Source organism: Salvia splendens, chromosome 22, assembly GCF_004379255.2.
Source record: "Salvia splendens isolate huo1 chromosome 22, SspV2, whole genome shotgun sequence".
Classification (NCBI taxonomy): domain Eukaryota; kingdom Viridiplantae; phylum Streptophyta; class Magnoliopsida; order Lamiales; family Lamiaceae; genus Salvia; species Salvia splendens.
The window spans coordinates 20,620,641-20,644,520 of NC_056053.1; the positions used below are offsets into that span (position 1 = coordinate 20,620,641).

The 23,880-nt window shown below is 35.1% G+C and overlaps 3 protein-coding genes across 5 annotated transcripts; 2 read left to right on the forward strand and 1 right to left on the reverse strand.

Annotated features, from left to right (window-relative positions):
- The first annotated feature begins 3,396 nt into the window (after positions 1–3,396).
- Positions 3,397–11,451, forward strand: LOC121786702 (protein LEO1 homolog). Of its 2 annotated transcripts, none has more exons than XM_042185329.1 (9): positions 3,397–3,719; positions 6,970–7,405; positions 8,041–8,173; positions 8,270–8,482; positions 10,256–10,429; positions 10,502–10,629; positions 10,753–10,890; positions 10,971–11,111; positions 11,199–11,451. In XM_042185329.1, coding segments are annotated over exons 2-7 (669 nt in total). In that variant the 5' UTR covers positions 3,397–3,719; positions 6,970–7,403; the 3' UTR covers positions 10,772–10,890; positions 10,971–11,111; positions 11,199–11,451. The 2 variants fall into 2 exon arrangements, with proteins under 2 accessions (XP_042041263.1, XP_042041264.1); XM_042185330.1 differs by having other exon boundaries at positions 3,398–3,719; positions 6,970–7,436.
- A 2,205-nt stretch (positions 11,452–13,656) lies between these two features.
- Positions 13,657–15,016, forward strand: LOC121787207 (CASP-like protein 4D1). The gene is made up of 3 exons (XM_042185883.1): positions 13,657–13,802; positions 14,577–14,712; positions 14,798–15,016. Exons 1-3 carry the CDS (start codon positions 13,657–13,659, stop codon positions 15,014–15,016), a joined length of 501 nt encoding a protein of 166 aa, XP_042041817.1.
- Positions 15,017–17,068: 2,052 nt separating this feature from the next.
- LOC121786277 (loganic acid O-methyltransferase-like) lies at positions 17,069–19,890 on the reverse strand. 2 transcript variants are annotated; one of them, XM_042184880.1, is made up of 4 exons: positions 19,699–19,888; positions 17,971–18,394; positions 17,653–17,861; positions 17,069–17,562 (listed from the first exon to the last, which is right to left on the reverse strand). In XM_042184880.1, exons 1-4 carry the CDS (start codon positions 19,768–19,770, stop codon positions 17,236–17,238), a joined length of 1,032 nt encoding a protein of 343 aa, XP_042040814.1. In that variant the 5' UTR covers positions 19,771–19,888; the 3' UTR covers positions 17,069–17,235. The 2 variants fall into 2 exon arrangements, with proteins under 2 accessions (XP_042040814.1, XP_042040813.1); XM_042184879.1 differs by having other exon boundaries at positions 17,069–17,861; positions 19,699–19,890.
- Positions 19,891–23,880: the final 3,990 nt, after the last annotated feature.

Genomic DNA, 23,880 nt, shown 5'->3' on the forward strand with positions numbered 1-23,880 from the left:
AAAATTCAATGTTATTCAACAATTATAAATTAATTATGATAGCTGAAAAGTGTTTACTTCCAAAATTCAATTAATTATGATAGCTAAAAATGGGTTGCTTCCAAAATTCAATGATATACAACCATAAAAAAGTAATTATGAAAGATTATGTTGTGTTTTAGTCGAAATGAACTTCATTTTCCACCCTTTTAACTGTTAAAATATTGCACTTCATTATAAAGTAGTCTCATATATGTTACCATTTTAATGATTCTTTCTTATTTATAATTTTCAATTAAATTGAAATAAATAAACAGCACTAAAATGTCAATAAAACAACAAAAGTTATAAAAAAAATTAAATAAATACATATAAAAAATAAAATAATCAAAAAATAAGTAGAATGTCATATAGGAGTATGGAGGATGAAGTGAGGATTGCAACGAGCTTTAATTGGGCAACGCTGAGCATGAGAGCACAGTGTGTTTAACGTAAACTAGTATCACGCCCGTGCGATGCACGGGTCATTTTAATTTCTTCATATTTATTTCATTATGCGAAATAAAATTTGTGAAATGATAAACAAAAGAATATTCGACATCCTCTTACTTTAGATTATACTTTTTCAATCACATTTAACCCCACATGGCCTCAAGAGTGCATTTAAATGCTAACTTTTCTTTAAAATGTCAATACTAAATTGTCTTGACATTTAAATATCAGACTTAAAATTAAAAAGCATTTTAATTCTGTGAAAATATGAATTAACCGTTGAGTTATAAATGTAGGAGCAAGTTACGTTGCAATAATTTAAGATTGCACTGGTGAGACACTTCCTAGTCGAGCTTTATTTCATTGCAATATAGTGACCCTATACACTAAAAACCCAAACCTTGAAACCTAAATCCTAAACCCTTAACTTTAAAATATACTCATCATGACCAACAAATGAGCCAAATATCAATAAAATTCTCCCTCCGCCCTAGGTTCAATTTTACTTTGTTGATCACTTATTCAAAATATACTCATCATGACCAACAAATGAGCCAAATATCAATAAAATTCTCCCTCCGTCCCAGTTCAATTTTACTTTGTTGATCACTTATTCTATTTTGGGGGTTTTAGATCTGTATTCGATATCTTACACTGTGTCGGCCTACTTGATAATCCTTACTGATAGTGGAGGTTTTTTACCTGAATCTTGTCTGTAAATCTTTTTATATGCTCATATCAAGAAAGTGCTTTACAATAGGGCTACGTGAACGGTAAACAAAAAAAATCTTGCTTACATTCATCCAAGCATTAAAATGAAAAGGTTTTTAAATCAAATAACATAAATGGCTATTGAAATATCAAACCTTAAATATTAGAAGTGATAGTAAATTTTTTTAAAAGATTTCTTCAGTTACATAACTTGTATAATTATTTATTTTGGAAATTATGAAAGAGAACGGTTGGAATTGAGAAGGTCAAGATGCCGTTTAAATGTAAAAAAAATCTATGTAAATTAATTTTACATTTCATATGCTACTAAATTAGGGATTTTCAGCTTTTGGCTTGTCATTTTAATCAAATACTAATAATATTGTAACTGAAGAAATCTTTTAAATAAATTTACTATCACTTCTAATATTTAACATTTGATATTTCAATAACATTTATGTTATTTGATTTAAAAACCTTTTCATTTTAAAATTTTAAATCCTAAACCCTAAACTCTAAACATATATCATAACAATTGAAATATCAAACGTTAAATGGCTATTGAAATATCAAACGTTAAATATTAGAAGTGATAGTAAATTTATTTAAAAGATTTCTTCAGTTACATAACTTGTGTAATTATTTGTTTTGGAAATTATGAAAGAGAACGGTTGGAATTGAGAAGGTCAAGATGCCGTTTAAATGTAAAAAAAACTGTGTGAATTAATTTTACATTTCATATGCTACTAAATGGGGGATTTTCAGCTTTTGGCTTGTCATTTTAATCAAATACTAATAATATTGTAACTGAAGAAATCTTTTAAATAAATTTACTATCACTTCTAATATTTAACATTTGATATTTCAATAACATTTATGTTATTTGGTTTAAAAACCTTTTCATTTTAAAAATATAAATCCTAAACCCTAACAATGGGAAAAACATTTGACTTTCCTCATTAAGACATATCAGTATTTTATAGCAATTATATGCACGGCCCATTGTATTTCCTTCAAAATTATATTATGAAATGATTATGCTTAAAAGTCAGAATATAAAAAAAATTCATTCATTAAATATAACCTATATAAATAGTGATTAAAATATTTTTTATATCTAATGCAAAAACTACAAACACAACAATATATAATCAAGAACACGTGTACCTCCATAGTGAAACAACGTTAATAAGAAATATGAGTCTCATTTATTTTTTTGGTACTAACTTCACATTATCGATTAATTAATTGAAATGGAAAATGATATCATTGTACAACATCTAAAATTAAGAAAATGTATAAGAATTTAAAAAAAAAACATAAAACTCAATCAATTTGACATTTAAATAACGCAAATATATACTCCGAGATATTTTGACTATAATACTTTTGGATCTCTATTACAAGGTGTGGAATGGTTCCATGGTATCAACCTTGCTACTCGTGGGAAGAACAAAAAGATGAAGCTTGAGCTGTATAAGGTAAGTAGGTATGTGTGGATAAATCAAATCATCTAACGTCATATTTATAGGGAAAAAATGAAGCATGAGGCTCTTTTCAAACTTTTTCACATTCTCACGTTCTCTTCATCATTATTTTGGCCATGAATTACACGGTTACGTCATTTTCTAATGAAGCCTAATTACATCATTTTAATTAGTGGAGAAATCGTTTCAAATTTAACGCTAATTGGCCATGAATCTCCAAACTGAATGATATCAAAACATATTCACGTTCTCCTCCTTATTTTTTGGGCATGGGATCTTGACCGTTGCATTTCTCAATGACTATTATTATACTAACTTTGAATTTAATCTGATAGGAGTATGAATCATATATATTAATAGGGCGCCTTTTAAAATATAGAATTGATTTTGCAGTAAAGATTAACAGTAGTTGAGTAAGAATCTAAACAAATTAACGGCTATTACTACGAATAAATATTTAAACTCATAACAACATCTATATAATAGTTTTTATTCTTATCTAGATTATAGTATTTAAATTATATATTTAAGCTTAAAGATAATTCCATAAATACCCCAAAACTCCTCCTTTATATATGTATAGATGTAAGAGCACGACGTGTTCAATATAAATGTAAGTGCACCATGTGCTCAACGGCCCGACATCGCTAACATACTCACGATTGCATATGCCCTTATAGATTTGAAATATAATATTTCCACGACCCCAAAATTATGTAATTATTTTTGTTTACTATCAAAGAAACTCACTTTAGATGCCACAAAAAAAATTCACTTTAATATTTCGAATTTCATTTCAATAGCCTTTAACCTTTATCATGAATCATGATGATCGACGCCCACATTTTTTTCATTTCATCTACTCCAGGCTCCAGCCTTCTTCATCACAGCTGCATTCATACTCTGAAAATTAATTTTTGGTATTCTGAGAAGATCATCGAGTACGAGAGATTAATTTTCGGTTTGTGTGAATGATGAATCAAAACTCTGCAATTTGGGAGAAAATGAGAAATCGTTGCTTAAAATCTCGTGTATTGACGCCTTCTTCAGGTATTGTTGCTTGTTTCCGAGAGCCAATTCGTTTTTCTAATTTGATATTTACGTGCTGATCTAATTTGGGGATGATTTGATTACAATTATTTCGACCTAATGCTGACTTAGGTAAACTTGAGTAGTATGCTTCTGTGGTAACATATTTGCTGTAGTATGTGCGATACCGACTTAAGTGAACCTGGAAAAGGTTGTTATAGGTAAATAAGAATCATGATATTATCATAAGATCAAACATGAGAGAGATTTGGAGATTAGAAGGTGATCTAGCTGAATCATTCATCCATATAAGCTTTTGGTTTATGAATTTGATAAGCCAAATGCTCTGTTTGAGTGTCTTTATGGTTAGACTGGTGATGATTTGACTTCGTGGGTATTCTGTTTAGGGTGATTACAAAAAAAATTGCCATATAATTGAAATATAAGACTATGTAAGCAAGAAATTTACATACAGTGGCTAGGATAGCAATCTGTTTGGGTATTGTTCAATGCTTTACGCAGACAAAATTACCAAGCATTTTCCTTTCCAATGGTGGTAACTCTATCATGTACTATTTGAGAATATCTTTGCAGTGGCATTGTCGCTTTATTAGTCATGTTTGTGATACGTTGTTTTTCCTTGCCTTCGAGTAATATTGTTGAATTATCCAGTGTGCAATTTTCATACATATGCATCTTTTTTATATTATAGAATCGGAATATGCTGAGTTGCTATTTGATAATAATTCATTGTTGGTACTAAAAGCTAAATTCCTAAAAGAAATGGAAAATGAATTTAAAACTATGAGCAGAAGCATCTATGATGGATTTCACTCTGTCTTAGATTTCAACTTGACTATGTTTTCATATAAAATGGAATGCCTCTCCTTGCATAGTATCTTCTGATGTGAGCTGTTTCATTTATGAATGTTTTTCCTACTTTGGAAAATCATGTTACGCAATCATCCAACTAAGTGGATCAGAATTCAGCATCACTAGGCAATCTTTGGCATGTTATATGTATCGGACCTGACCAAGAGTTCTGAGTGAAAGTGGTGAATGTATTAGATTAAATAGAGTAAATGAAACTAATTTTTGCTGGACTATAGTTGAACCTGACAAAAAAATTCTGGTTGACCTTTGGTGTAACAAAATGTAAGCGGAAATAGAGGCTTTTATTGGAATTATAATGATATTTATCTGGGTGGTTCTTTGCTGCTGTCCATGAAATTTTAAAAATTCAAGTCAAAGTAAGGGATTGAGACGATCCTTGAAGATATAAAGTAATCTGCTCTACATTTATTGCTTAAAAAATTTTCTCCAGAGAGCTAATTATTAGTATTTCACTGAGTAACAATCTGTGCTCAGTAAAGGATCAGCTATTACATAACAAACATGATGGTAGTCTTTAGAGGCGTGGTAAGTTCGGAAGAAAAACAATTATGTTGATCTTGAAAGCAGATACAGTATGATGTGGGTAACAACGGTGGTGGAGAAAGGGAAGGGGAATGCCACCAAGATTTACTAAAACAGCTATGACCACATCCATTTGTAATTTTGTACAATTAAGACCACAATCTTCGGTGAAAAATTGTAAAACTTGTGTTAATATGGTGTCAATTGTACAATTAAGGCCACAATCTTCAGTGACAATCGCATGTGTTAGTGTCAATTGTAAAATGAAGGACACAGTCTTCAGTGATAAACGTATGTGTTACTCGTGAAATCATTTAAGAGACACTTAGGATCATATTAATATGGTGTCAAAACATGTTCTTGCATTTATTACTTCTTGCCATTGTTTTCTCTTTCTTCGCGATTTTACTTACTGGTCTCTGAGAAACTCCAGAATAATAATCAGCTGAAAAAGTTACTCGTAACGCCAGTTTACTTTACGGAAAGCAATCTGAACCTTCATTCTAAATAACTCCGCCGCAGAACATATAGATTCAGAATTCATTTTAAACTTCATACACTCAGAGTCTCTCTCTCAGGGTAAGTACCCATTCCCTCCCTCCATCTCACTTAAGGATAGTTATATAAAAATGAATAGAGATCAAATCTTGCAAAATCTATTTGGCTATCTATCCGAAGAGGAGTCTGCATCAAGCCATGAAATGAACCACCAGCCTGAATTTAACTCTGTAAGATTTTTTAGTCTTATTTTCCTTTTTAGCTAATAGCATGCTTTTAATGAGTCTGTACGGGCCCAATTCAGAAGATCTAACAAAAATTTTCCAATTAGAATGCATTTATTTAGTTTTTGATTTTCTGCTTGGGACTTGTCAAAATGGCAACAAAAAAATTAAGAATTTTTGGGGGGATAAATTTACATAACACATGCATAAAAAATTCTGAATGTACTTATACAGAATATGTGAGTAAACCTTTTATTTTAATATATCATTCATATATGTTCTAGACAGCTTTTTGCCTGCAATCCAACATCAGGAAGGTGATTGGCATGCGGGCCCAACTTAAATGTAATGATGGCTTCCTTATGATCTACCATTCTTGCCAACATTGTTTTGCTCTGGGTTGTTATCTCTAATGTTTTTGTGCACGTGGAATTAAAAAATATCTGAAAATTTAATGTCCTATGTTTGAACTCATAATCATTTCTTTGTGTATGCGTAGATGGTGACTGTCATCCACAGATAGTTTTCCCTTGTGCTATTTTAATTTAAATATTTTGGAGAATGGTTCTCTGGTTTTATGAGTAGCTCTTAAATGAAATTCAGTGGCCTCAGGCCCTCAATGAAACGTTTTGAATACTTTTATTTCTAAAATTACTCATTTAGTAGTAGGAATATCTCTTTGTGATTGCTGGACTAATTTTGGGATGTACTAGTTGGATTGAGTTCCTTCCTCATCAAGGTCCAACTCTTGCATGATCTGGTCCAGTTGAGAAACGTCACAGATGATGCATATGGAATTCATATTTTATAGGAAGAGTACAGGCGATGAAGGAAATGAGCCCTAATTGTTTTATGCTTAATGCTTCTTGGTTAATGTAAAAACCTGTTGGAAGATTGATTGACATCAGAACAAACTAGGGAAGCAAATGAAGTATAGATGATTCTCCTGGTTTTTCATATGTTTGTTGCTTCTACACCTTTTTAAATTTTCAGATACTGTTTCAAACACTTTATCACCATGTTGTGCACTTGTGCTTTATTTATAAACTTTCCTTATTGTCCTTTTTCTCCTGTAATAGTTTTATAGTTTCTCCTTCATTTTTTTAATTTATGTGTTTGACATTTCACTTCAGGATGAAAGGGATGGAGGATCTGAACATGCTAATGATGCCATATCCAGTCAACTGGTTGAAATTGATGGTGGTCTTCAGTTAAATGAGGATGCCATATGCTCAAGGTCTAGCGATGGAGGGTTTGAGCACCATACGCAAACAGCACCAGAAGAAGAGATCAAAATTGGAAGTGGTGCAGAGTTACATCATGAGGGCGGAAGCACATGTAACTGTGATGAAGGAGGGCCTATGTCTGATAATAAAAGCACGTTCATACATAGGGTCAAAATTGGAAGTTGTGCAGAGTTACATCATGAGGGCGGAAGCACTTGTAACTGTGATGAAGGAGGGCCTATGTGTGATAATAAAAGCACATCAGACATTGGGTCAAAACTGAAGGTGGAGCTGAGTTTAATGACGAGGCTGGGGGGATCGATAAAGAGAGTAGTAGCTCAATGTCTTTTGCTCAAACCCTCCACTTTTGAATAGTTTGTCTTTCTTGTGACTATTTCTATTATTTGGTGTGCATTAATTAGTTTGAACTTGAATATATAGCTATTCGATTAATTATCTTTTAGTACCATGAAGTATTTTGTATGCTCCCAGTTTCCTTGAATTTCAGTTTGTTTCTGATGCTTTTGAATTTTAGCGAAGATCCTGCTAATGTTATTGTTTTTTACTACAATTGGTCAATGTAGTTATCAATCGCTAGATTAGTATATCTAGGAAAGTAAACACCCATTAATTCTTGGCTGGATATATTGTAAGCCTAGTTCTGCTGGCTAGCCCACCTAAGACATGGATAACTCTCAATTAGTTTGTCATAGTTCTGAACCCAAGTTGTCCAAATTAGTTGTGCTTTACATATTGAAGTATTTGTTTGATAGGCTGGCAAACAATAAGTATTCTGAGACCCTTTCTGAGAGCACTTATGCCTTCTATTTGAGTTGTTGATGTATCACCAACTTGATAATTTTACAGGGCTGTAGATTGCAATTTATCATTTTAATATTTCTCTTATTCACATGTTAGTGTTTTTCTTCTGCATTTTTTTGCTTAACCATTTAGCTCTGAGAATTTATGTTATGACAGGTTATTAAAGACTGAGAATGGAAAGGATCAAGCTCGAATTGTAGATGTAATGCGTGCTCTTTTTGGGGATTCAGATGAGGAACCAGGACAATATGAAGCTGAGTATGGCACTGATCAAGGGAAAAACAATTCCGTGAGAACTGAGACACTATAATGATTATTTAGTTTTCTGGTTGTTGGCCACCCAGTGATTCAGAATGTACTTATAATGTTTCTTGTGCCAACATAGATATCTCCTGAACAGAAATTAAGTTATGAGGGAGATCTGAAGTCTGAAGGTACTGTATCAAGTGAACATACACAATTTGGACCCGAAGAAGAAGAAGAAAAGGCCGAGGATAAACTAGAGGGGGAGTCAAAGGATAAACTGGAGGAGCAGTCAATCGGTAGGTTGCTGGTGGTGGAGTTTCCAAACCGCACTCCACTTGCTGACCCATCTCAGGTTACCTCCCTTGTTGCTTTTGCCAGACCACATGCATTTTTTAATATTTTAGCTGTTGATACATATATGAGTCTTTATCCAATTATTAGCAGGTTGTCACAAATAAATAGATGGTTTTGCTCACACTTAAGACATTATCATTTTTGAGCCTCATTTGTTGATGAAAACAAAAATGAAATACTCCCTCCGTCCCATAAAAATATGGGCAATGCATATGGCACGGGAATTAAGACAAAATTGGTAAAGTAAGAGAGATGGGGAGAATGGTATGGTAAAGTAAGAGAGAGGAGGAGAATGATAGATAAAGTAGTGTCAGTGGATAGTAGGACCTACATTATTAAATTGATATAACTTTCCAAAAATGGAATGCACATATTTTTGTGGGACGGACGGAAATGGAAAGTGCACATATTTTTATGGGACGGAGGAAGTATATCTTTACAATGCGACAATTGATTATTGTCTTGTTGCATTTCAGTGTAAATATGATTACTTGCAAAGTCATTTTATATGCTTGTTCTCAAATTTTAGTAGTTTCCTTGATTTGTAAAGCTGGTTATTTATAGTAAGAGGGTTTTGGTTTCGGTCATGATGCAAATAATGCTTGTGATGGTGTCCTGAATAAAATCTTCAGGAGCTTAATTTTGATTCATTCTGATGTTGCCTTTCATGGTTTTTTCTGTGAACTACTTTATTGCCTACTTATTATTTTCTTATTTTGTTGAGACCTGTTTGTTATCCTGCTTCTGTTTTTTAGAATTCTTCAAAATGTACTCAGGTGCTTGGTTCAGATTAGTTTCTTGTATTGGTTTCGCGTGGTTTTGGATGTAGATTAATCGCCGCTAATTCCTCGTGATGTTCACACTTCTTTCAAAAGTTCCCCAATGAACTATACGAATTGATTTTTAGCGTGTCTTTTATTTGATCATATAAACCTTATCCTTATAGCTTTATGAATCTAGAAACATATGACTCTTTCTTCCACTAGTCCAACAAATTATATAATGATTGGAATAAGTCTCATCAAAGCCTAATGTTTGTAATGGTCGTATATCATTGAGACATGATGTTTAAAACGCTTATATGTGTACATTAAACTCTTCCAAGGCGTCTCCAACAGGGGCGGATGAAATGTCAGTCACACATTATTCGGATAGTGAATGTTTAAAGAGTTTTATGTGTAGGTATAATAGACTTTTCTGGTAATCTGGATTAATAATTTGGCAAAGCGAAGACAAGAAGCAAGTAGTTGCTTGTGGAGCTTGTTGCATGATTGTATTACTACTTGGCCAACCTAAGTGGATATTAATAATCTTAACTGAAGTATTAGGGTTCGTTCGGTACACGGAATTAGGGTTGAATTGGAATTAGAATTCCACGAAATTGAATTTCAATTCCAAATCCTTTGTTCGGTAAAATGATATAGTAATTGATATGAAGTTGAATTCAAAGAAATTATGCAGTGTGTGTATGTGTGTGTGTGTGCAGGTGTGTGTATGTGTCTGTGTGTGCAAATTTGTGTATATGTGTGTGTGTATGTCTATGTCTGTGCAAGTGTGTGTATGTTGTGGATTTATTGGAAGAGTGTGGCTTAATGCTGGGCAGGACTTCTTCATAGTTTTATTCACAATCGTTCATATTGGTTTCTCTTTGTTAGTATTCCTTCTACTCTATCATGTATATACTTCGCGCATGTGGATTACCTTTTATGTGCCTGCTCAAATCTGCGTATATATAACATGAAACTATGTTCACCCCACTTCATATTCGCAGATGGCAACAACTGAACTCTCAAACATAATAGCATTTGATAGTAAGCCATTTGACCCAACAACATACTCGGGGGAAGATATTTATATAACAGACGCTTCCGGATCTGAAAGGGTTATCCCATCAACCAATATCGTTCAATGGAGAAATGTCGTAAACATTGATGGAACAATCTCTGTAAGTGTGATTTTGTCCTTCAAATTGGCCAAGAAATCATGTTTTCTCGAATCTGAACCTAATCTTGTGCAGGTTGAAAGCAATGCACGCATTGTGAATTGGTCGGATGGGAGCTTCCAGTTGTTAATTGGGAATAAAGCATTTGATGTCGCGGAGGAAGTCGCAAACAAGATCCTATCACATTCTACTTCTGGAATGAGGTGTCATAAATCATTCATTTTTGCATGCTTGATATACCAAATAGTAGCCCTCAATCGTCCATTTATAACCGCACGCATGTTTACCACAATCCCTGTCCTTGTTATTTTGGGTCAACTATACAGGGCATCTACCGGTCTCTAGTGAGCTTCTCTAAATCGGAAAAGGTTGCTACATCCTCCGTAGTTTCTGATCCCGATAGTTCGACTGTTCATGGTGATAGGGAGACCACACCTATGCCTGAAACAGAGCAGTTTCAGCAGGTAGAGTGTTGCTTACACGAATCCCACATTTTTACGACGTTATTTTCCAGTTGTTGAATCAGTTTTACAAAATCCACTAGGATGATCAAAAAGCAACTGAAGACAATCGCTCACTTAACCAGAAGAGTAATGACAAGGAAATGACACCCAATCACAACCACCTTGAGGACGAATCTGATGAGCACATGTTTCCCAGTGAAGCAGACGACGTAAATCGTGAGGTATGCTTTCAGATATCTTTGATTGATTGTATGCGTAGAAACTTATCGTGCTATTATCACTCAAGATTTATATGTTTCTACTCTTAGAGGCAGAAAGATCGTCAAACTAAGAAGCGTAGGCCAAGACGCGGATAAAGCTGAGGGGAGTTGGAACTTGAACATGAAAGGGGTTTGATGAGTTGCTGAGTTAAGGAACAAATCTCATAATAAATTAGTTGGCTTCAGTTGCTTCTAAAACTTTAGTTTGGATGATTTTTCTGTTGCATAAGAGCGTCTGATAAATTGATGACTCATGTTTTAGAAAAAACAAACCTATTTATATATTTCTGTCTTAAGATGTTATATCTGCTTTCATTGGTGTGATTATATATCTTTATCAACGATAATCCTTTAGTCTCGTTATCGTTGCAATGATTTTATGCATTCAATACAATGTTTTTAGGGTCCGTTCGATACACAATGAAAATGTTATTGTAATTGATATGAAGGGTGTGCGTGCGCGTGCGCATTTTGTGTGTGCAATGTGTGGAGGTGCCCAATTTTATAACTATTTGAAAATTTTAATTATTTACTTTTAATATCAAATTATGGAACTGGGAGATATTAAAATTTTACTCAAAATATTTTATGGTACCAAATATTAAATTTAAAATTGAAGACTCAAATTCTAATTATATAGGAAATTATTTTTTCATAATATTATGACCCCTAATAAAATATAGACATTTGATAAAGGCTAAATGAGCTTGCATTCAAAATATGCCAAGTCAAACATTTATTAAAACTCATGCCGAGTAAAAGTGAGTTTTTAAATGACGGATGGAGGGAGGAATACATGCATAGAAGGAGATATTTTTTCTGAATATAAAAATATAACAAAATTGATCTTTATTTGTTTAGGTTTACAAAAATATCTATGTTTTAGTAAATAATTTTTCTTTATTTGTTTAGGTTTACAAAAATATTTTTTTATTATTTCATATATCTATATTTACATATTAATACTCACCTATATAACTTTATTTAAACCCAATCATTTCTTCCCATCGGTTTCTTCTTCATACCAGTATATTTCTTCCCAGGTTCAAATCTCAATAAAAAAAAAAACTCGCGTCAAATAAATGTAATCAATCCATAAAGAAGTCACCAAAATACATTTAAAATAAAAAAGAAAACCTCAAACTCAAAAGCGGCGGCGGCGCTTATTCTCCTTTCTGCCTACCTTTCACACTCAATTCCAACACAGGTTCTATGTTTTCTCAATTTTGATTAATTATATATTCTGACTCATTTGCTTTTGTTTAAATGTGTGCAAATTTTGAATTTTGGTTAGAATGGTGAAACCTAATACCAGAATAGAGGGTGCCCCGATGCCTATGAGAACCAATATTTCAGGTATTTGCGGATAATAAACCCCAATTCTATGTTTATTATTTCAGTATTTATGTTGCACTCTTCATTTGATATATATAAAGTTTTCGCAAAGATGGAAAAATAAAAAAATTAAAAACAAATGTGGAAAAGAATAAGGCTAAAATATAGTTGACCTCATTTGTTCTTTGTACAATTAAATACAATGTTCCATTTTCATTGTGTAGGTGAGTGACTATGGAGTCTATGCATTCGAGTTAAAATATGCACCATTTTCTTGATGCTTACAACATTGTAAGGCAGATAGTTGCCCTCAGCCTAAGCCTAAGCTTGACATATTTATCAAATATCATTATAATAAAGAATATTTTGTTGCATATTCCTTTAAAGAGGATGGCACCATCTCCCCCAAATATCACATATATCCTCCCTCTTTTGTAGAGAAAAACAATTCCTCTACCGAGGCTAGTTGTAATGGCCTCTTTCATTTTCATGATAACATGTTCTTTGGAACCCAACGACGAGTGAGTATAAGATCCTCCCCGAGCCATTTGTGGAACCTCACCTTACATATGTTAGTCAATCATTTGGAATGTGGAAGATTACAAATTGCTGAATCTTGTACATGCTCGTATGGAAGACGAACAATGCTATTTTCTCGGTAGTACTTATCACATTGATTTGTATTCGCTCAAAACTAATTCCTGGAAGAGAATACAATGCCCCGAGATCTGTGGTATTGAGGAAACTAGTTGTGCTTGTGTATCTGGTGTTTTCTATTGTAAAGCGTATCTAAAACAGGCTCATGCTATCCTTTCGTGAGCATATCCAACTAATCACAATTGCAGAAAATAATAAATTTAGAAGCAAAAAGTGCATATCGGCCGACAAATGCACATCGTATAGTACGAAAACAAGACATAAATGCGCGTACGAACATTCACAAAGCAATCTCTTATGTAACCTTCTATAATTTTATATCTTCACATAATTTGTCATTTATGTATAGTGCCAAATTAGCTGGCACGAGGCCTGCAATATATGTTCACAATGTTCCAAGACAAAAACAAAACATCGAAAAGTCCGATGTAAATTGGTCTTATAAAAAGGGTCCCAATAAATAACCATGCCATTAAACTTCAAACTAGATTTAGAAGAATTTGGGAGAAATAAAATGGCGAGTGTAGGTGCATTAAGAGCAATTCTGGCGTTGAGGATACTGAGTCTGCTAACCCTAGCTGCCTCAGCTCTGCTCATGGCTCTCAACAATATCAATGTTGATGGTGAAAAGATTAAGTTCACTGATCTCATTGCTTACAGGTCATACATTTAGAGTATCATCTTTCATTTTTTTTTAAATTTCTACACACTTCATCTATAAACTACAAAAAAAAATTGGTTGGGCTACACTTCAATAGCATAATTTGGATATATATCCGATAGGGTTAATTGCTTATAAAATCACGAAATTTGGTCAAATTTTGGTTTATCAGACACCTTTCAAATTTTGAATGATAAATCATGAAGTTTCAAAATTTTCTCAATTGTCTCAGAATAACTTTTTTGGACGGAAATTCGATGTTGAATTGGTGCACAAGTGTAAAATTAAATTTTGGTGTTGCTAATGAATAGTGATTATGTAAAAGTATATCAATATGCTGATGTAGACGACTACATGGTATAATTTTGGGCTTAAGAAACTAAAAATAATGCTTCATAATTTGATAATTGATAATTTTTTAAACTTCATGATTCGTCATTCAAATTTTAAAAATTGTGGGATAACCATAATTTGATCAAACTTCGTTAATTTTATAGGCAATTAACCCTATCCCATGTTATAGATTGATGAACTCTAGTAGATATTAATAAACCCTAATGATGATTAGCTTTTGAGATATTCATGTGAATTGTCCTATATCAAAAATATTACTAGTATTTAAGTAAAAAAAACAAACAAATTAAACACTTAGTGAGTCACTAGTCTTATAATCAATTGATTCTATGATAAAATCTGACTAGAGTTTGATTTATCTCCAGCGACCATATATGTTTATTGTGATGAATTTTGGACAATTTTGTATGTGTTGGCAGGTATGTGTTTGCTGTCGGCGCCATAGGATTTTTGTACAACCTAATCCAACTCCCATTTGCAATGTACAATGTGGTGCAAAAGAAGAGGATGATACGCAACGGATGCCTCCCCGAATTCGACTACTTCGGAGATAAGGTTCAAATAAAATGACACATTTCTTATCCCGTTGTTATTTAATTGAAGGAATAATTAAATTAAATTAAATTTGAAAATGCATCAGGTGATGGCGTTGTTATTAGCAAGTGGAGTAGGAGTCGGATTTGGAGTCACATTCGAGCTTAAACGAACCTTCGACGACGCATTTAGCAGTGAGGTGAAGAAATATCTAGACCGGGGTAATATTTCGACCGGGATTCTGCTGGCCGGAACCGTTTTCATGGCTCTCCTTCTGGCTTACTCCTCCACCCGTCGTTCAGCCACAACGGGGCTCTTCAAATAATTAATTTAATGGAGTAATCTATTTGCCATCACTTGTTTGTGTTCTTAATTCTTTACCTGTGTTTTTTTAAAGAGTAGAAATTGGAGTTTCCAATTATTGAATAAATTAATTGTTGATGTATCAATTTCTTGTATCATCAAATATTAACTTCCATGACAGTTATAATTATGATGAATTGATTGAATTCATTTTCTCTTCTGTCGGTGTGTTACTATCTGTAAGTGTTGGAATGAGAAGATCACGAGAATATCACAAGCAATCAAGAGGAGGATTTTCCTACAATAACAATTAATAGGAAATTAGGTTAAGGTAATGAAACTTACCTTAAATGTAATTAGTCTGGTGAGCCTATAAAGAGGCGTGTATATTTGCAGCATATGAATAAGAAAGAATGATTCAATTCCCCAAAACCTATTTTATCATGGTATCAGAGCGGGTCGCCGACTGTGGGTCAAATTTAACTGACCCAGCAGTATATCTGGGTCGGAACCGAAAAAATGACTGACCCAGCAATATATCTGGACTTAAAAATTTGGGCCAAGTGGTTCAACCGATCGGAAAAAAAAATTGGGCCGATTGTCCAATCGATTAGAAAAAAGTCCAACCCCTCCAAGCTTCATCTTGAAGGGTTTGAGGGAGGGTGTTGGCAATTGAAACTAAAAATATAACATATAACTGTCACACATCGGTGTCAAGAGAAAACTGAAACTAGTGTCAAGAGAAAACTGAAACTAGTATATAAGTCTCATGGGCCTCTCCTCCTATCACCAATTGGTTTTATGATGAAACTCATGGATTTCTATCAGTAAGGATTCGCATGGCAATTCGCAAGAAATAAAGCACGCTCAGGGATTACGTGGTTCGGCAAAGATTTGCCTACGTCCACGGAGAAGCTTAACGGAGTTTATTGATCAAGAATGAAAGAGATGAAATCACTCTACAATTTGATGCGTTCTCAACTTTCTCTAGCAAGAGCTTTCCTATCAAATTCGTGTGTGTTTGTGCGTGTCACATCTCACAAACTGATTTAACTAGCTAATATATGAGAGGTTCCAAGAGAGCTAAATAATCAACCATTCTCAGCTGCCAAAAATCAGTTACAACCGATTCTCCAACGGCTAGTTTTTGCTCAAACACTAGAGCCTCTTCTTTACTCTCTTTCCCGAGTCCAACACTGACTCCTAGCTTGAAGAATAGCTCATGTTTGTATGGGCATAACTCCACAAATCTCCACCTTGGCCTTACAAACATGATCAACATCTAACTCCCTTCTCAACTACCACAGAAAATCAGCATTCCACAACCTCCACCAAGTCCAAACAATGTTTGAATTTAATCATTTTCCCGTCGGGTCCAAACTGGCCAGTCCAATAGCTTGGGCAGTTTGGGTCTTCTTTGCCTTCTTCCTTCACTTTCTTCTATTTCTTGTCATTTCCCCTCTTTCTTGCATGTTTTCCTCTTCATCCCTTCATTAAGCAGCTTCCGAACTTAATGATTTATTCCCTGCCAAATAGCATCTTTTTCATGCAAATATTCAACATATAGTGCAAATAGTGATCAATTCCAAGTGACGAAAACTAGCCTATCATTTTTTATGCTCTACATTTGTTCCCAATTTCTGATGCTGCTCTCACTGAACCATGGTTTGGTATGTCTACAGTTGCAACTAGATAATATAGATTATCTATGGCCAACTCGGGGTGTGCCACTACAAAAAAAACGCTAGTTAGTGACGGAAATTAGTGACGGCCGCTGAAATTTCAAGAATTAGTGACAGATAGATGACTGAAAAAAGTTCAGTCACTAATTGTGACAGAATATTCCGTCACTAATGCAAACTTACAATGGCAGCCGGCTTGGGTATCCGTCATTGTAATTTTAGTGACCGACGAATCCGTCAATAATATTTTTTATTGACAAGATTTTTAATGACGGATCATCCGATATTTGGTCTGTCACTAAATCTGTTTTGTGCCTAAATTTCACTATTTAGTGACGGAGGGAGTGGTATTTATATCTAGAAAATTCTATATAACTAATTTTACTACATAATTCTAGAAAAATCTACTATATGAAATCTGAATTTACATAATAGAAATTTCTATTATACAAATAAGTTGATTTTCTTTTATTTCAATAGAAACACTGCTTCCATAACTCAACATTCGTCTTCACTTTGGCTACTTTTATTGAAACATGGAACGAAACGTGAAGGTAAATTATTTACGTTTCAAAACGTAAAACAGTTGAGGTGAGTCGCGCAGGGACGCCTCCAACAGGTCGGAAACCTCATCAGCTTTGTCTAAAGCCCTACCAAACACTTTCTCCATCACACTCTCTCCAAAGTGTTCCGTAAAACTTCCTTCCATCCCAGCTCTCAGGTGCCCTACAATTACACGTGCCCTAATATTCGACCTCGGATTAATCATCTCCGCTCTCTCCACGCTGAAACACCCATCCTCCTCTATCACCTCCCTCACCTCCCCCTTACGTGGGAAGTAAAACGCCAAGTTGAACCCATCTACTTCACCTTTTCCGATCACACCCTGCAATATACACACCAGTCTCATAAAATATGCAAATCCAATTCTTTTTTTTTTCTTACTTAGATTCAATATGATCACGATCACGATCACCTCATTAGCTAGCTCCAGTACGCTAGATTCAAGAAGACGAAAGATCACAGCGTAAGAACTCTGCGAGTGGGTGAGGCCCTCTGCTAATCCAGGTATGATCAGAAACATTAACCCTCCTTTCACAATCTCCTCTCCTCTCGCGCTAAGGAAAGCCCTCAAATCCCTCTTGAACTGCTCCAAATACCCCTTCGCGACGTGTGGGGACGCGTCTGCAGACAGAATGATAAAAAATAAGTACTCGTATATTTCTTTGTTCCTTGGCCTGCACGAGATTTTTGGGACAAATCAAAAAGGAAAGTGGGTCATCTTCGGTGGGACCTGTATTCGTGTAGTGGATTCTGGCCTTGTTCCATGCGGGAGATTTGGAGTCGATGATTTCCTCCGGCACCTTGGAGAGATAGTGAAGAGTGAAGCAAGAATAGGCCAAAGTGATGCGGCCGCGGGAGAAGAGGCGGCCGTGGAATGATCCTGGCACTGCGGCCGCGTGGTATTTGCGTTGCGGGAGGGAGGCGAAGAGCTTGTTGAAATCGTTGGCAGCGTGATCGTTGAAGAAAACCTCAAACTCGAGCGAAGCACTTGTTTTTGTTTGGAGTGCTTCAATCATATTCTGTACGGCGAGGAAGGTGTTTGGACCGACGGAACATCCTAAATCTACGAGGCTGACTGAGCTCGACAAGTCTGCGTCCAGTTTATCGATGATGGCTTCATGGATCATCTCCTTCACCAAATTTGCACTGTCTTTCTGCATCATTGCTTACGTCAACACTATAATACCATTGCACTCTTACTAATATTAAGACGGAACCAGAAATAAATTATGTTCAACATTTATTTTAAGTATCGAATACATATATACGCATTATAATTTAATAGTAATATATACTCATTTGGTATATTTTAAAAACTAGTACAATATGATACTTAATTGAAGACATGTTTATGTAAGACAATGTTTGACAATTTTCTTTTAGTTTTTAATTCTTCATTTTTTTTACCAATCTTTTGCTGTCATTTTTTTTCTGATTTCATTCTCTTCTATCCTAGCATATGGTCTTCATCTGCAACAATTTAGTACTCCAGCTAAAGACAATTTCAGAAAATTTCAGTAAAATTAACAAAAGAAAAAAAATAGTTTGATTGGGCTTAAGCCCTTGGCGTCGGGGTGGTGCCAGGAATACTTAAAACAAATGAGAGGGTTTAAAATTGTACTACCTATGTGACCACAATAATAGACTAGTTTTGTTATTTTAGTCCGGCTTTTAAAATTGGACTATTTTTAAATAAAAAAATTTTGAATAACTAAATATTGCAGTACTAATAATATTGACTCCACGATCCACTTTAAGATCTCTAAGTGTCTGGCTAAACGTCTTGTTAGAGGGTTCGCATAAAAAGCAAAAGATTGGTGTATAGGTTTAACGTCTTGTTAGAAGGTTCGCATAAAAAATAATAGATTTGTAGAGGATTTATTTTGTAGATTTCCAGTTCAAGATTTGACTAGACATTTCTTTATAATTTAATTTAGTTAGACTTTTGCGTAAGCATGATAAATTTGAATAAAAGCACGAATATCATGTTATTCGCTTTTCTTTCACGAAAGTAATTAGTGTAATTAATTTACTCCTTTCGTCCGTTTTTTAAAGACACATTTTGATTCGGTATGAGTTTTAAAAAAATTGTTTTAACTTTATAAAAGAGATGAATGAAAAAAATTAGTAGAATATGAATCTCATTTTATATACATTAATTTTATAATAAGATGTGAAAGTAATAGGTTATTGCAGTATGGCAAAATGTGTCAGGTTATGGCAGATAGAGTGAGTAACATTTTAAGTTTAATAGGGGAACATTTAATAAAAGATAACTTATTTAACTCTAATATTTTAATAAAATACCCTACTTTTTACTTAAAATATAAATAAAGCAAGTAGTTTCGGATGACCTGAAAAGAAATGTGCAAGTGACATATGACAGAGGGAGTACAACAGAAGGGCAAACTGTTGACACTGAGGAAAACGATACTATTTTTTTTAAAAAAAATATGACCTGAAAATCTGAGTTTTTCGCGTAACTGAAAGGTCCATCGCCACTGGTCGTGGTCGGAACAGACTCGGCCATCCCCTCTCTTCTGCCGGTTAAGAATTATATATAATCTTCAACTGTAAAACAATTAATAGCTTTAGCCTTTGTGTGTAATATGCTAGCTAGCTAGGAGTGATGGTATTTAAAGACGGTAGATTTCAACTCGTCTCAGAAATGAAGTCATTTTAACGGCATTAACTTGACTTTCTGCAACCATGAGCTAAAGGGATTAGGACAAGAGATTCTCTAAACCACGGTTAATTTAAGATTGGTTACATAGTCCATTTTATTGTATACTAGTACTATATTGTGATTGATAGATTGATAGAGATATGAATCTATGTCACTAATGCGATTTAAACTGTGACTACAGTTATAAAGAGATATTAAAAATTGGTGGGTTTGTAGACTTGTTGAAGTAGCCATTTTTGCTTACCTAATTGGAAAATGAAAGCCATAATATTTTAGCAAAGGTCAAAAGAGGCTCTAAAGTCTAAACTATAGTTAGCTAGTTGAGCAAGAAGTATAGACAAGCAGTGTATAAAAATGATGACATGTATGATTTGGTCTGGTGTAATGGGTGTTTGATTTCAAACATACATTTAGTTCTTTATTTAGAGTTGGTAGGCTGATTGAAACTTTATATTAGTAATAATAACAATTAGATTCACATAATCAGAAAATCAAAGCTACATATATAATAGTAACACCTAAAGATGGCCTTTCAACTTATATTTGAATCGCATAGGAATAAATAAAAACAACAGCTGAATACTTATGAATAGTGCACAATTGTTGAACCCAATTAACGTTTATTCAACAAAAAAAGAGGTATCATTATTAGTAGTCATAAATTAGTCCATCACAATAAGTGTTGGTCCCAACTATTGCTAAAAAGCATAATAATAATAATAATTGTTATTATTTTATTAAATTATTATTATTATTGTCCTGGAGAGTTTGGGTTGTATTGTGCTAGGTTTATAGAGGCCATCACAAATAAATTAATTAAACACACTAGCTATAACTCCAATTTGGCTGCACATTAAATTTAGTTAGAGCTACTTATATTTTCTCGTCCCAAATTAGGCATGAGTACTTTAATTACTTTGATATGAGGGCAAAATGACAAACATTACTATAATTTTGAAATAAGAAAGACTAATTATACTTAAGACTCCTCATTACGCCAATTTGAGTTTATACACGTTCACATTTTTTATAAAAATAAATAGGTTGGTTGAAATCGGTCAATAATCAATATGGTCTTCTCTTTGATACTGTTAGTGTTTGAGCTCATCAAGATCGGATTGAGCTGGTGGAAGAATCAAGTCAGGAAATAGCCGTTGGGAACCAAAACAGGAACTAGCCGTTGGAAACGGTTATAACCGTGTTCGGCAAAAGGAAGCTGTTCAGCAATTGGAAGCTGTTCGGCAAAAGGAAGCTGTTCAGCAATTGGAAGCTGTTCGGCAATTGGAAGCTGTTCGGCAAAAGGAAGCTGTTCAGCAATTGGAAGCTGTTCGGCAATTGGAAGCTGTTCGGCAAAGGAAGCTGTTCGGCGGTTTTCTTGATCGATACTTCTTAAGGGAGTTGCGATTCATTCCGGAACTAACAACAACAGAAATCAAAAGTGATAGAGAGAGAATTCAAGAGAGGAAGTGTCATCTTTCAGCTGTGCGTTTTTAGCTCTCGAAGCAAGAAGTTTTCGGGCGAGTTGAGGGTTTTCCATCTTGTAAATTCTTGAGAGTTTTGAGTGCTCTTATGTTTGTAATTTCTCGAGCGATCAATAAAGAAACACACCAGATTCTGCCCGTGGATGTAGGCTTACGCCGAACCACGTAATTCGCTTGTGTTCTTCCTTGCATGTTGTCATTTCATTAATTTGCATTTCGGTCATCACAACCGTAGGTTCGTTCTTCACAACGTGGCGCCGTCTGTGGGAAATTCGTCCACTGAATTGATCGAGAAGGCATAAAGTTTTGGGAGTTCTTTCTTTGTTTCCTCAAGAAGGCGCTCAACCTGTTTGAATAATGGCTGCAGCAAGGTTTGATGTTGAAAAGTTCACAGGCCGAAATGATTTTGGCCTATGGAGGCTGAAGATGAAAGCAATCTTGATGCAACAGGGTTTATGGGAAACCCTAAATGGTGGAGGCAGTAATGAGGAGGAGAAGCCCGAGCCTGATGAAAAGGAGAAGGCAAAGGCTCAAGACAGAGAGTACAAGGCATATAGTACCTTGATACTCAACCTCAATGACAGAGTCCTCAGAGAAGTTTCAAAGGAGGAGACAGCGGCTGGAGTTTGGTCCAAGTTGGAGTCATTATACATGGCCAAATCCTTGGCAAATCGGCTGCACCTGAAGCAGAAACTTCTCACTTTCAAGATTGCTGATGGAAAAGGTGTGTTGGAACAGCTCGAAGAATTTGGGAAATGCATCGATGATCTTGGGAACATTGATGAAGAGATTAAAGATGAGGACAAGGCTCTGATGTTGTTGAATTCCTTGCCACCAAGTTATGAGCATTTCAAGGATGCTATACTTCTTGGTAGAGAGTCCAAGATTGGATATGAAGAGGTGTACTCTGCTCTAAAGCTCAAGGAAATCCAGAAATCTAATCCAAAGTCCACTGAAATGGTGTCTGAGAGTCTGAGTGTTGCTGATCACAAGAAGAATGTGAAAAGAAAGTCACAGAAGAAGCCATGGAAAAACAAGACAGCTGACTGGAAAGAGACCAGATCATGCCATCACTGCAAGAAACCAGGCCACATAAAGAAGAATTGTTGGGTCTGGAAGAAGAAGCAGGCCGAGGAAGAGAATGGCAAGAACAATGCTGATATTGCAGAAGAGTTGGTGGTCCCGGAGGCTCTGTGTGTGACTGAGGACATGGAAGAACTTCCATGGATCATGGATTCTGGATGTAGCTTCCACATGTGTCCAACTAGAAGTCATTTTGAGGAAATCAAGAATGCAGCTGGATCAGTTTTGTTAGGAAATGACCAGATATGCAGAATCAGAGGAATTGGGTCCATCAGGCTTAGACTTCATAATGGCTCCATCAGGTTACTCACTGGTGTGAGGTTTATTCCAGAGATTAAGAGGAATTTGATCTCTATTGGAGTGTTGGATGCAGCAGGATATAATTGCATATTATCTGATGGGATTATGAACATCGTCAAGAATGGTGATGTTGTTATGATGGCTGAGAGAAAGAGAAGCCTATACTATCTAAAGGCAAGTGTGGTTACTGGATCTGTGAATCTGGTGCAGGTATTAGACTTAAGAATGTGGCATCTCAGACTCGGACACTTGGGAGAAACTGGAATTAAAGAATTGGCCAAGAAGGAGCTGATTAAGCTGGAAAATCCCAATGAGCAGTTGGGTTTGTGTGAGCAATGTGTGCTCGGAAAGAGTAAGAAACTGCCCTATGGAAGAGGAATTCACAGCTCAAAGTCACCACTAGACTATGCCCACAGTGACTTGTGGGGCCCAGCTACACCAGCTTCATTGGGTGGAGGTAGATACTTTCTATCCATTATTGATGATTTTTCTAGAAAATTATGGGTGTTTATCTTGAAGGAAAAATCAGAGACATTCATGAAATTCAAGGAGTGGTGTAGGGAAGTGGAGGTGGAGAAAGGGTGTTCTTTGAAGTGTTTAAGAACTGATAATGGGCTGGAATTTCTGAGTGGGGAGTTTGATTCTTTCTGCAAGCAGAAAGGTATGAAGAGGCATAGGACATCTCCATCTAATCCCCAACAGAATGGAGTTGCTGAGCGCATGAATAGAACCATCCTAGAGCGAGTTAGATGTATGCTCTTTGGCTCTGGAATGGCTAAGAGATTCTGGGGTGAGGCTGTGAGTATGGCAGCAGTTCTCATCAATAGAAGTCCTTCTTCAGCTATAGCTTTTGACACTCCTGATCAGAGATGGTATGGAAAGGCCATGGATTATTCGAATATGAAGATTTTTGGTTGTATGGCTTATGCACACATCAAGCAAAGTAAGTTGGAGCCAAGGGCCTTGAGATGTGTGATGATTGGATACCAAAAGGGAGTGAAGGGCTACAGACTGTGGTGCATAGAGCCAGGAAATCAGAAAGTTATTATCTCTAGAGATGTGCAATTTGAAGAAAGTAGGATGCCATTTC